We start from the raw sequence: 13,567 nt of genomic DNA on the forward strand, positions 1-13,567 counted from the left end.
AATATAATACAATACAGTACAATAAACAATACAGTACAATAAACAATACAATACAGGATAATACAATACAATACAGTACAATAAACAATACAGTACAATATAATACAATAAACAATACAATACAGTACAATACAATACAATACAGTACAATAAACATTACAATACAGTACAATATAATACAATACAGTACAATAAACCCTACAATACAGTATAATACAATACAATACAGTACAATAAACAATACAATACAGTACAATAGACAATGCAATACAGTACAATACAATACAGTACAATACAGTACAGTACAATACAATACAACTCAATACAATACAGTACAATACAATACAATACGGTACAATATAATACAATACAGTACAGTACAATAAACAATACAATACAGTATGAAATACAGTACAATACAGTACAATACAATATAATACAGTACAATACAGTTAAGTACAATACAATGCAATACAGTACAATACAATGCAATACAATACATGTCTTGTGTAAGCTGGGTGGAACGAGGGTTAGAACTACTGCTGTGTTTAAAACAACCATAACCTCTTCTTCTTCTGACTACGCAGTCTGTGTTCTGAGGGTACAGTTGTGGTCTGTTGCATGTGATATGATGGTTTATATCCATGCCACGTAGTCAGTCATAAATTATTTTCAAAGGGGGGGTGGGGGGGTATGTATTCTGATCATGCTGAACTCTCACGGGATCTTTCACTTGACTTGCATACTTGATCTGCATGCGTTTACACCCACACGTGAAATGGAGTCAGACATTGGAGTGATGGCCTAGAGGTAACGCGTCCGCCTAGGAAGTGAGAGAATCTGAGTGCGCTGGTTCGAATCACAGCTTCAGCTGCCGATATTTTCTCCCCCTCCACTAGATCTCGAGTGGTGGTCTGGATGCTAGTCATTCGGATGAGACGATAAACCAAGGTCCCGTGTGCACCATGCACTTAGCGCTAATAAAAGAACCCACGGCAACAAAAGGGTTGTTCCTGGCAAAATTCTGTAGAAAAATCCACTTCGATAGGAAGAACAAATAAAACAGCACGCAGGAAAAAATTTTTTTAAATGGGTGGTGCTGTGGTGTAACAACGCGCTGTTCCTGGGGACAGCAGCCCGAATTTCACACAGAGAAATCTGTTGTGATGAAAAGAAATACAAATACAAATTAGTTGATTGTCGTATCTGTTGATCTCCGAAATCAGAAAAATCTCTCATCTGTAACTGATTGCTGCCAGTTTGCTCCCCTGATTTTCCCCACAAACAAGTCAAGTCAAGTCAAGTCGAGATTTTATTTCATGATGGTAAATTGAATAAGCAACAATTGCATTTTTACATCAAGCCATCAATGAAAAAAGAAAATAGATAAAAACAAAACAAAAACGAAACAAATAAATAACTAAAAATATTATATATATATAATAAAAAAAAAAACGGAAAAAAAAGAAAAAAAGAAAGAAAAAATATTGGAGAGAGAGAGAGAGTGAGAGAGAGAGAGGGAAGAAACAAGCAGATGAAGAGCAACAATGACAAAAAATGCATATATATATATATATATATATATTGTTGTGCCTCTATATACTTACAGTGAAGTTATAAGCAAAGTGTGTGTGTGTGCGTGTGTGTGCGTTTTTGTTTTTTTTTGGTTTTTTGTTGTTTTTTTCCCTCAAATCAGAATTTCCTTGTGTTGCTCAGTTAATATTTTATTCAAATGGTTGCGAAAATGTCAGTACAACAAACAGTTAATCTGACAATAAATGGTTTCAGTCAGTCAGTGCGTATTTATTTGTTTGGTGTGTGTGTGTGTTTTTGGTGTGTGTATGTGCGTATTTGTTTGGTGTGTGTGTGTGTGTTTGGTGTGTGTGTGTGTGTGTGTGTATGTGTTTTGTGTGTGTATGAGTGTGTGTGTGTGTGTGTGTGTGTTGTGTATATATATTTGATGTGTGTGTGTGTGTGTATGTGTGTATTTATATCTCTGTGTGTGTATTTATGCCTCTGTGTCTGTGTATGTGTGCGACAGGTGAGCTCGGAGCGGGAGATCCTGCTGGACCACCCCTTGGTGACCTCGCTGCTGAACCACAAGTGGAGCACCTTTGGCCGCTTCTTCTACTACCTGTCGCTCTTCATCTACTGCATCTTCCTCGTCTTCCTCACCGGCTACATCGTCCTCACCGAACCCCCCGACAACTAGTGAGTTGCACTCGCTGTGACCGAACTCTCAGCCTTGTTATTATTATTATTGTGACGTATTTATCTTTTTAACTCACTCAGTACGGCCAGTCCTCTCTTCTCCTCTACACAGATCCCTCGGATGTCCAGTGGGTGTCTGAATGACCCAACCTTTAGCTTCCGTCGTCAGAATTGTGGTATTCTTTGTCAACATTCACCTCTTCAGTATAAGAGCCTTCCGCTTGCAATATTTTGATGATGGTAATTGGGGTGAAACGCTGTTAACGTCGTCCCTTTCGCCGTTCGTATGGAGAGAGTTAACTGCATGTACTGACGGGCGCAATAGCCGAGTGGTTAAAGCGTTGGACTGTCAATCTGAGGGTCCCAGGTTCGAATCACGGTGACGGCGCCTGGTGGGTAAAGGGTGGAGATTTTTCCGATCTCCCAGGTCAACATATGTGCAGACTTGCTAGTGCCTGAACCCCCTTCGTGTGTATATGCAAGCAGAAGATCAAATACGCACGTTAAAGATCCTGTAATCCATGTCAGCGTTCGGTGGGTTATGGAAACAAGAACATACCCAGCATGCACACCCCCGAAAACGGAGTATGGCTGCCTACATGGCGGGGTAAAAACGGTCATACACGTAAAAGCCCACTCGTGTGCATACGAGTGAACGCAGAAGAAGAAGATGAAGAAGATAATGATAATAATAATAATGAAGTGCTCTTCTGTAGCGCTGTTCCCTCACAGAGAGGTTCATGGCACTTCACAAATTAAATATAACAAGAAAGAAACAATATTACTCAAGAAAATTCAAATGACAATCACTCATGGTGCTCCACAAATTACATGTTGCAAATGAGACACAATAGTCATCAAGAAAAATAATCAGCTGCGAAGAAACAGTCACCATCCTTGCAAGAGTCAGAGTATCTTCCCCAAGATCGGGACATATGTTATCATCGCTTTAGTTGCCTTCAATCTGCTGAAAGAGGTCATTATCCGAAAATCCTTGGCCAAACTCAGTGGGTTGCTGTTTGTAAAATTATCGGATTTCGGAACAAACCTCAACGAAATAAACTGTTAATGAATTGGGGGGAAAAAAAAAACGTTTTAATTCGGGAGACTTACAACCTGTCATTGGTATGACTGTGAAGATCTTTTTTCATACTATTTTTAAGTCAAACTTGGTATTGGCAGACAAAGTATTTCCAGAGAAAATGGCAATGTTAAAGTTTACCATGGACGGACACACACACACACACACACACACACACACACACACGCATGCACGCATGCACACACGCACGCACACATGCATGCATGCACGCACGTACACATGCGTGCACAGGTTAAAACTTTGTTTACACAAGTGAGTCAAAAAATGAAAAAGTTTTAAGAAATGAAAAAAAAAAAAAATGTGTGTTTGTTTCAGTACTGTTCCAGATCGCACAAAGATTGAAGACAATGACTGTTCTGGCATTACCAAGAGTCAGAGTATCTTCGCCAAGATCGGGACATATGTCATCATCGCTTTAGCTGCCTTCAATCTGCTGAAAGAGGTCATTATTTGCTCGGTGTTTTTTGTGGTTTTTTTGTTTGTTTGTTTTTTCAACAATTTTTTAATTCCCCATCATTCACCCATCCATTCCACAAATCTTACATTCATTCATCAACATCTTTCTGCTGTGGTCGTTATACAGGGTTACCTGCAAATGGACAGGAAAAGAGAAATGAAAAGTGTCATGGAAACATGCAACAATGTTGGCAATGACATGATGTTGTAAAATGCATAGAGCTTCAAGAATATGCGCTGTAGTGAAACATCTCAATAAATACATAAACAAATAAGTAAATAAATAAACATTTCTTGAGACAATACGGATACATTAGGTGACGGATGTCTTCACGTTCTTTTTAAAGAAATGCTATATCAATGTATTACTGATTTTTTTAAATTTATATTTATTTAGTTATTTATTTATTTTTTAGCCTCTATTCATTTTTTAAACTATGCAGCTCTTTTTTTTTTTCCAAAAAAGTGAGTCGTATTTATAGATTCTGAACAAGCAAGGCAGTATAAGGTTTATTTGCTCTATGTTTTTGTTGGTGGTTTTCTTTCATATTGACAAGAATATTACTGTGATTGTTTAAACATAAATTGAAAGGAAACTGCTGATTGTGCAGACATGCATGCGTGCACATGTGTTTGTGTATGTGTGTGTGTGTGTGTGTGTGTGTGTGTGTGTGTGTGTCTGCTTGCATGCTTGAAGAAAAACCTGCCTGAGAAACGCATGAGAAATGAACTCATTTATTTTCTGCTGAATATTTGGACAAGTCTGTAAATAATTTGGCAACTGCAGTTTGAACTGATGCTGGTGCTTGCTTCACATACCACTTTCTTAGAATCTCTCACTCACAAGAGGATATTATTTGCTGGGTCATGACCTCTGTGGCATTCCAGTGGGCAAGCGATAAAAAAAAAAAAAAAAAAAAAAAAAAAAGCCACAACATTTTGCCAGCATCTGTTGATTCATTTTGACTACAACGGTCGTCGTCGTCATTTCCCCCTGTGGGATGCAGGAGGGGAAAGGGGGTGGAGGGGGGTCCCAGGGGGGAGGGGGGGGGGGGGGGCTTGGAGGTGGGGTAGGGGGGTAGCTGGGTGTTTTCCTAGGGACAGATCATGTGGAGAAGAAGAAGAAGAAGAGGAGGAGGAGTGAGTGAGTGAGTGAGTGACAGAATGGTTTTGCATGACACTGTTGTTGAAGAAAGGGAAGAAGGCAGTGTGTGTTGTAACTGCTTTGTGTGGCATAGATTGGGGGGGGGGGGGGGGGGGGGGGGCTTGAGGGGTCTTTTATTATGAACAGCATCACTACCTTTTTTGGTAATTCTGTGCGGGAAATTTGGAGTGATGGCCTAGAAGTAACGCGTCCGCCTAGGAAACGAGAGAGAATCTGAGCGCACTGGTTCGAATCACGGTTCAGCCGCCGATATTTTCTCCACCTCCACTAGACTTTGAGTGGTGGTCTGGACGCTAGTCATTCGGATGAGACGATAAAACCGAGGTCCCATGTGCAGCATGCACTTAGCGCACGTAAAAGAACCCACGGCAACAAAAGGGTTGTTCCTGGCAAAATTCTGTAGAAAAATCCACATCGATAGGAAAAACAAATAAAACTGCACACAGGAAAAAATACAAAAAAATGGGTGGCGCCGTAGATGATATTCATCCTCTATTGTTTGACATTCTAATCATAGTCTGTGATGTGCTGTTTGTTCCATATTGCTTTATAGCAATAAGTTATTGATCTTGTAAAAACTGGAATCGGCACTGTCTGTGTATTCTGCAGTGCTGCTTGCCTTTATGGCATTTTAATGTATTCGTTGTGTACTTTTAATCAATTTTCCTGTATTTTTTAAGGGGTCGGGGTGGGGTTGTAATCTGAGATTCAAGAGGATGGGCTGAAATCCTCAACACAGTCTAAGTCTTATAATGGTTAAGATATCATGAACTGTGTTGTTTTGCAGGGTTTCTTTCTTTCTTTTTTTTTCTTTCTTTTTTTTATTATTCTACGGATGTGACAGTTTCATGTTGAATGTGGTTTGATATTTTTGTTTGGTCATTCCTGATATGGCTGGTCAACTGGTCCATAAGAAACAGTGTCAGCTGTCAGACAGATTGTAACCATACATTAGGAGGTGCTTACATGAAGAGGCGCATGGGTATTGCTGTACCGTCGATATAATTGTATTAATCTTTTTTGTCACAACAGATTTCTCTGTGTGAAATTCGGGCTGCTCTCCTCAGGGAGAGTGCATTGCTACACTGAGAGCGCCACCCTTTTTTTTTTTTTTTCTTTTTCCTGACTACATTTTTTTTTATGTTTTCCTATCGAAGTGGATTTTTCTACAGAAGTTTGCCAGGGACAACCCCTTTTTTGACTTGGGTTCTTTTGCATGTGCATGCTGCACATGGGACCTCGGCGTATCGTCCCATCCAAATGTCTAGTGTCCAGAGCACCAGTTAAGGTCTAATGAAGGGGGAGAAAATACTGGTGACTGTAACAGGATTGGAACTTGTGCACTCCTAGGCGGATGCGTTACCTCTAGGCCATCACTCCACACACGCATGGTACTGCAATCATCATCATGAACAACATCCAGATTTGATGGGGATTTGATAGCGGTGGGAACAACATCAGGATTTGATGGGGATTTGATAGCGGTGGGAACAACATCAGGATTTGATGGGGATTTGATAGCGGTGGGAACAACATCAAGATTTGATGGGGATTTGATAGCGGTGGGTTGACCTCTGTTGCAGCTGCTGCAAATCTACCAAGCCAAGCTGGCCTACCTGGGCTGGGTCAACCTGATAGAGTGGACAACGTACGTGACGGCCCTTCTGCTGGTCATCAGCTTCAACGAGTGTCAGAGAACTACGGGATACAGATATGTCAGTAGTTGTTGTTCTTTGTGTGTGTGTGTGTGTGTGTGTGTGTGTGTGTGTGTGTGTGTGTGTGTGTGTGTGTGTGTGTGTGTGTGTGTGTGTGTGTGTGTGTGTGTGTGTGTGTGTGTGTGTGTGTTCTTTGATTTTAATGCCTTGTTCTCTGTAGTCATTAATTAGGCAGTCCTGATATAGCCGTGTTGGCTGGACAATGAACAACAACATCAAACGTCTCTGAAGGTGATGATGTGACACACACACACCCACGTACGCAGGCATGCACACACACACACACACACACACACACACACACACACACACATGCAAACACACAGTCACGTTGCACGCATACCCTCACACATGCACAGAGTGGATATTAACTCACTCAGTACGGCCAGTCCTCTCTTCTCCTCTACACAGACCCCTCGGATGTCCAGTGGGTGTCTGAATGACCCAACCTTTAGCTTCCGTCGTCAGAATTGTGGTATTCTTTGTCAACATTCACCTCTTCAGTATAAGAGCGTTCCGCTTGGAATATTTTGATGATGGTAATTGGGATGAAATGCTGTTAACGTCGTCTCTTTCGCCGTTCGTATGGAGAGAGTTAGTTCACTGCGCAGAAGACAGTGAAAGAGCATGGGATATTCAGCTTCAAAAAATGAATAAGTAAATAAATGATGCCATGCTGTACGTCTTATGGTTCCTGCAGGACTAGCAGTGGTCATCTGGGAGTGGTGTCACTTTCCTTTACTGAGCCCTAGACACAGTGTTTACGAATGCATTGCCCCAGTGACCACAACAGACCATGGGAGCTTTAACTTTTAACTTTAAGATAAGATAAGAATAACTTTATTATCTCCAACTGGAGAAATTTGGTCAGGTGCATTATCACAACATAGACAAGTAAACAACATGGGGACCATAACTGTAAAAGCCAACAACAGCCCCTACAAATATTACGAAGATACAAATGTAAAAAATATCACATACATCGTTTCATACATACATCCACACACTGCAGGTAATAACTAGTATTCTTAATGTAAAAACAGAAAGAATTAAGAAACATTATTTGAATATAATTATAAACATAGCCTGCTATACTGCATATTGATTATAATAGACAGATAAGATAAGAATAAAGATGAATTGCGGAAAACCACAACCAGATAATCAGCACCCCCCCCTCCCCCCGCACCCCCACCCACCCCACACATGCAGATAACTTGATTAAACAAGAGTAATAAACATATGTTCTCAAATAAAAGCATTTCACATATTCGCTTTTAAAAACATTGCAATTAATTATTACATCGTACATCAGTGGGGACAAATAGTTTTCTCCCTTGCCTTTCCCTACAGACGACCCATTTGTTAGGGTTAGGAAATGAATCACAAAAAAGACAAAACATAAAGTAACTGAATGAAACTCGCTGTACTTGACCCACTGACCCCTCTCCTCATGTTGTGTGTACGCCCACCCCTGTCCCTCTTCACTGCTCTCAGAAGCTGAGTCACTGTCAGTACCTTCTTGCTGGTAGCTTTCTTCACTGCAGATAGTTTATCCAATGTCTTCATTATCCTCATCAGTGTCGAAACCTTCAGTTTGAAGCATTTCAATCACTTCAGCAGCAGTAAAAAGCCGCTGTCATGATCTAGTTTGCTAAAAAATTTCCACTTGTATCACCTGCAATGCCCTTTTCGATATGTATGCAGATTAGCTTGTCATGTGGGGTGCCGAAAGCAATGGCTCGCTGGCTAGTTTATAGTCAAGGAATCTCACAAAGAAACTTTCCATGTGACCCTTGACACGTTCGCAATGCCTGGTATAGCTGCGATTGCTATGCTACCCCATGAGGAAAACATGGAAAAGTTTTTTAATTGTCGAAAACGCTATAGTGTTCCGTCATCCGGAACTGTGCCTTACGTCACGAACGTTATAGTGTTCCATCGTCTGGAGTGAGTTTAAAATCTGAATAAAATAAACAAACAAATAATAATAATAATTGGTTCCTTCAGCACTAGTAGTGGTCGTAACGAGCAATGTCACTGTCCTCTGCCAAGCCCTAGACGCTTGTTACGAAATCATTTCCCCAAGCACTGTAAATGACCATGGGACACCCCCGAAAACAGAGTATGGCTGCCTACATGGCGGGGGTAAAAACGGTCATACACGTAAAAGCCCACTCGTGAACATACGAATGAACGTGGGAGGTGCAGCCCACGAACGAAGAAGAGGAGGGAGAGAAGACCATGGGACCTTTAAATATAAACTTTAAATTAGATAGATAAATTAACGAGGCGTTGTTGCATGTGGCTTTGGTTCTTTCAGGACTGGCAGTGGTCTCTTGGAGCGGTGTCCGTGTTCCTGGCCTGGTTCAACCTGGTGCTGTTCATCCAGAAGTTCCCACAGCTGGGCATCTACGTGGTGATGTTCACGGATGTCCTCTACACTTTCATCCAGTTCTTCGTCGTCTTCTTCCTCTTCATCGTCGCCTTCGCTCTGGCCTTCTTCATGGTGCTTCAGAAACAGGTTGGGTGGGTGGAGGGGTGGGATGTTTGTGGGTGGGTGTTTGTGTGGGTGTGGGTGTTGGGGAAGGGTGTTGTGTTTGTGTTGTGTGTGTTTAGGGATCGGGAGGGGGGGGCTGTTGTGTGTGTGTGGAAGGGGTGTTTGTGTGTGTGTTTGTGTTGTGTGTGTGAGTGTGTGTATGTGTTTGTGTGTGTTGTGTGTGTGAGTGTGTGTATGTGTTTGTGTGTGTGTGTTTACGTGTGTGTGTGTTTGTGTGTTGTCTTTAATGTGTTCTGTTTCGATGTGCAGGGCTAGAAACTCCTGGATAATTTTTTTTTTTACATGTTCTGAAGGCAAGTAGGTAAAAGAAATCAACTTGTTCTCACCAAATTGCTGCATGCCCTCCCTAAGTAAAGAGGTGGTTAATAGAAGTAAGTACTGGTATTGCAATGAAAAATCGGCAAAACTAATTCATTACATGAGTATTAAGTATTACAGAAAACGAAAAACCAAGTTCGGGAGGAAATGTCAAGATGGTGCATGTGTATAAATGTGTATGCATGCACACTCTGTGTGTGTGTGTGTGTGTGTGTGTGTGTGTGTGTGTGAAATTATTTTGTCACATGTTCCACTGCGTTATTAGTGGAGTGCACTATATCAGTTTATTATTTATTTTTTTTAAAATTATTGCTGATATTTTCATGAGAGCAATTTTGTCATTGTGTTTGTGAATGAGTTTTGTTGTTGTGTGTGATTTCTGTGTCGTTCTGAGCCAAGATAAAGTTTCCTCAGAGTTTTCTCATTCTCACCACAACGTCAATGTTTCATTTGATGCAGACCGCTTTCCAAGACGTCCCCCGTGCACTCATCAAGACGTCTGTGATGATGATCGGAGAGTTTGAGTTTGACTCCATCTTTAACGACCCATCCTCCAGTCCTGTCCTCTACCCAGAAGTCAGCTACATCCTCTTCGTCTGCTTCCTCATCATCATGTCAATCCTCCTCATGAACTTGCTGGTCAGTGATGGTATCACGGCTCAGCCGCTGGTATTCCCCCCGCCCCCCCCCCCTCCACTAGACCTTGAGTGGTGGTCTGGACGCTAGTCATTCGGATGAGACGATAAACCATGGTCCCGTGTGCAGCATGCACTTAGCGCACGTAAAAGAACCCACGGCAACAAAAGGGTTGTTCCTGGCAAGATTCTGTAGAAAAATCCACTTCGATAGGAAAAACAAATAAAACTGCACACAGGAAAAAAATACAAAAAAAAGGGTGGTGCTGTAGTATAGCGACACGCTCTCCCTGTGGAGAGCAGCCCGAATTTCGCACAGAGAAATCTGATGTGATAAAAAGAAATACAAATACAAATGGTGCTCTGGTTCCTCTCCTTTTGTCTCGTAAGTCCTTGTTGTCCCCACTTATATGACGATGGAAACTCTTGCCATGCCTCTCCCTGAGAACATGTTTGGTTGAATTCAGCATAAGGGTTTAAGGTACCAAAGGAAACAAATGAACACTGGCATAAGGCACTTAATTTTTTTTTTTTTTTTTAATAACATACTGTATTTTACATATTATAGGGCAATACCTTTTTACCTTAACTTTGACCCATGCATCGTCTTCACAATCATATCTAGGTCTACCTCTGAACTTGGGAGTTACGACGTTTGTTGTAGTGAGAAACAACAACTGAAACCTTCTCATGAATTAGAATAAAAACAGCTCGTAAAACACTGACACAAACTACACACTAGTTGGGGCATGGACAGAATGGATTCACAGCTCACAAAACACTCACACAAACTACACATGTACAGAATGGATTCACAGCTCACAAAACACTGACACAAACTACACACAGACAGAATGGATTCACAGCTCACAAAACACACACAAACTACACACTAGCTGACACATGGAGAGAATGGATTCATAGCTCACAAAACACACACAAACTACACACTAGCTGACACATGGACAGAATGGATTCACAGCTCACAAAACACACACACACTAGCTGGCACATGGACAGAATGGATTCACAGCTCACAAAACACACAAACTACACACTAGCTGACACATGGACAGAATGGATTCACAGCTCACAAAACACACAAACTACACACTAGCTGACACATGGACAGAATGGATTCACAGCTCACAAAACACACACAAACTACACATGGATAGAATGGATTCACAGCTCACAAAACACACACAAACTACACACTAGCTGGCACAGGGACAGAATGGATTCACAGCTCACAAAACACTGTTTTTTGGGGTTTTTTTTAACTGAACAGCATATCTGTCTAAAGCATCTCCTTTCTGTAATAAATTTTCATTGTATGCCTTGCTGATTTACCAGTGTAGACATTTGTGCCTTGTTTGTGTGTTTTAGTTTTTGTGAATGTACATGTCTGTACATGTTCTCAGCAGTGTGTGTGTTGTGTGTGTGTGGTGTGTGTGTGTGTGTGTGTGTTGTGTGCGTGTGTGTGTGTGCATGTGTGTGTGTGTGTGTGTGTGTTTTGTGTGTGTGTACAGGTCGGTCTGGCTGTAGACGACATCAAAGCTGTTCAAGAACAGGCAGCCCTGAAGCGCATGGCTATGCAGGTAAAGTTTTTGGATGCCTCCTGCTCATTTTGCAGAATTCATGGCATAGCTGTATATATTGTGGCAATGACTTACACACACGCACGAAACTGAGCACTTGGCCGAACTGGCACACAAACTGATCTGAAAGCGTTTCCTTCATAGGCCAAAAATTATGCTCGAGGTAAATGTATTCAGCGCCAGGGAAAGCTTGGCACTAGCTGTCCACTCTGCAATGTTATTTGCCTAGATAGACTTTTTCCATGTGTGTGTGTGTGTGTGTGTGTGTGTGTGTAGCTTTGAAGTAGGGTTTTTTTAATCCTTTTTTTGTTTTTTGTTTTCTGGGAATGATGAATCAAAGTGGAAGGGTTGGTGTCCTCGACACAGCCATCTTCATTTTTTTTTGTTTTTGTTTTTTTTGTTTTCCAAATGTGACATAGCTTTATACACAACACGGTTAATTTTTTTGGGGGGTTAATTGTGCAGTCTTGATAGGCTGGCCCCATGCAGTCAGCTGGACTACAAGCGACATTGTCAGATACAGGGGTGAAAGCATAGAGACATTAGGAGAGAGACCTGTACGCCTGTGTAGTTGTGTGCGGGTAAGAAGCAGATGTTGTCAGTCTCCAGAAATGTGTGTGGACAGTATTTGGTAAATGTGTCATGATAGATCTATATCACATGATAGGTGTATGTTTGTGTTGTGGTTTTTGAAATGTCTGTACAGTAATTTGTTCACTTTTGACAGAATAGAACCTTCATTTCCAGGACAAAAAAAAAAAAAAAAAAAAAAAAAAAATGCAGCAATGTCAAATGCAGTCCAGTGTGTTCTGCTAGGCAATAAACAGCATTTCTTTTTCTTCTTCTTCTTCTTCTTCTTCTTCTTCTTCTTCTTCTTCTTCTTCTTCTTCTTCTTCTTCTTCTTCTTCTTCTTCTTCTTCTTCTTCTTCTTCTTCTTCATCTTCTTCTTCTTCATCTTCTTCTTCATCTTCTTCTTCTCCTTCTTCTTTATCTTCTTCATCTTCTTCTTCTTCTTCTTCTTGATCATCTTCTTCTTCTTGATCATCTTCTTCATCTTCTTCTTCATCTTCTTCTTCTTCTTCTTCATCTTCTTCATCTTCTTCTTCATCATCTTCTTCTTCATCTTCATCTTCATCTTCTTCATCTTCATCTTCTTCTTCTTCATCATCATCTTCTTCTTCTTCTTCATCTTCTTCATTCGTGGGCTGCAGCTCCCATGTTCACTCGTATACATGCACACAAGTGGGCTTCTACATTTTTTTTTAACCCAGCAACGTAGGCAGCCATACTCTGTTGTTGTTTTGTTTTTGTTTTTTTTGGGGGGGGGGTAAACAGCATCGAATGTCCTCTCCACCAGGTGGAGCTTGCGCTGGACGTAGAGCGGGTGATCCCAGACTTCATCCGACGCAAGGCCTTCATCCGGCGCAAGACGATCAAGCCCAACCTGTACTCGCTGAGCAACCCCATCACCCGCTTCTTCATCAGCCAGTCAGGCCTGACCACCAAGTCGCTGCAGGAACACCTCAACCCTGAGCTGGTCAGTCCTCCTCTGCTGTGCACTAGTGTGTTTGGTGTGTGTGGGGGGTGGGTGGGGGAGGGTTAGGGGGAGGTGGAGGGTTTGGAGGAGGGGGGGGGTCGTCAGGTATATGTGTGTGGGAAGGGGGGGTTATGTATGTGTGTTTTTTTTTGTGGGGGAGGGGGGGGTAGGCAGGTGTATAGGTGTATGTGTGTGGGAGGGGGGTTATATATATGTGTGTGGGGGATCAAGGGGGAGTGGGTTTTTTTTTTTTGGGGGGGGGGGGGG

The 13,567-nt window shown here is 41.6% G+C and overlaps 1 protein-coding gene across 1 annotated transcript in view; it reads left to right on the forward strand.

Moving 5' to 3' along the window:
- The window catches only part of LOC143283010 (uncharacterized), a 69,591-nt gene that overhangs the window by 51,215 nt on the left and 4,809 nt on the right, over positions 1-13,567 (forward strand). The window contains exons 17-23 of the mRNA XM_076588994.1: positions 2,042-2,211; positions 3,629-3,755; positions 6,518-6,649; positions 8,973-9,173; positions 9,987-10,166; positions 11,695-11,763; positions 13,121-13,300. Of these exons, the coding sequence (XP_076445109.1) occupies positions 2,042-2,211; positions 3,629-3,755; positions 6,518-6,649; positions 8,973-9,173; positions 9,987-10,166; positions 11,695-11,763; positions 13,121-13,300 (1,059 nt within the window). The remainder of the gene's footprint in view (positions 1-2,041; positions 2,212-3,628; positions 3,756-6,517; positions 6,650-8,972; positions 9,174-9,986; positions 10,167-11,694; positions 11,764-13,120; positions 13,301-13,567) is intronic.

This window comes from Babylonia areolata, chromosome 6, assembly GCF_041734735.1.
Source record: "Babylonia areolata isolate BAREFJ2019XMU chromosome 6, ASM4173473v1, whole genome shotgun sequence".
Classification (NCBI taxonomy): Eukaryota; Metazoa; Mollusca; class Gastropoda; order Neogastropoda; family Buccinidae; genus Babylonia; species Babylonia areolata.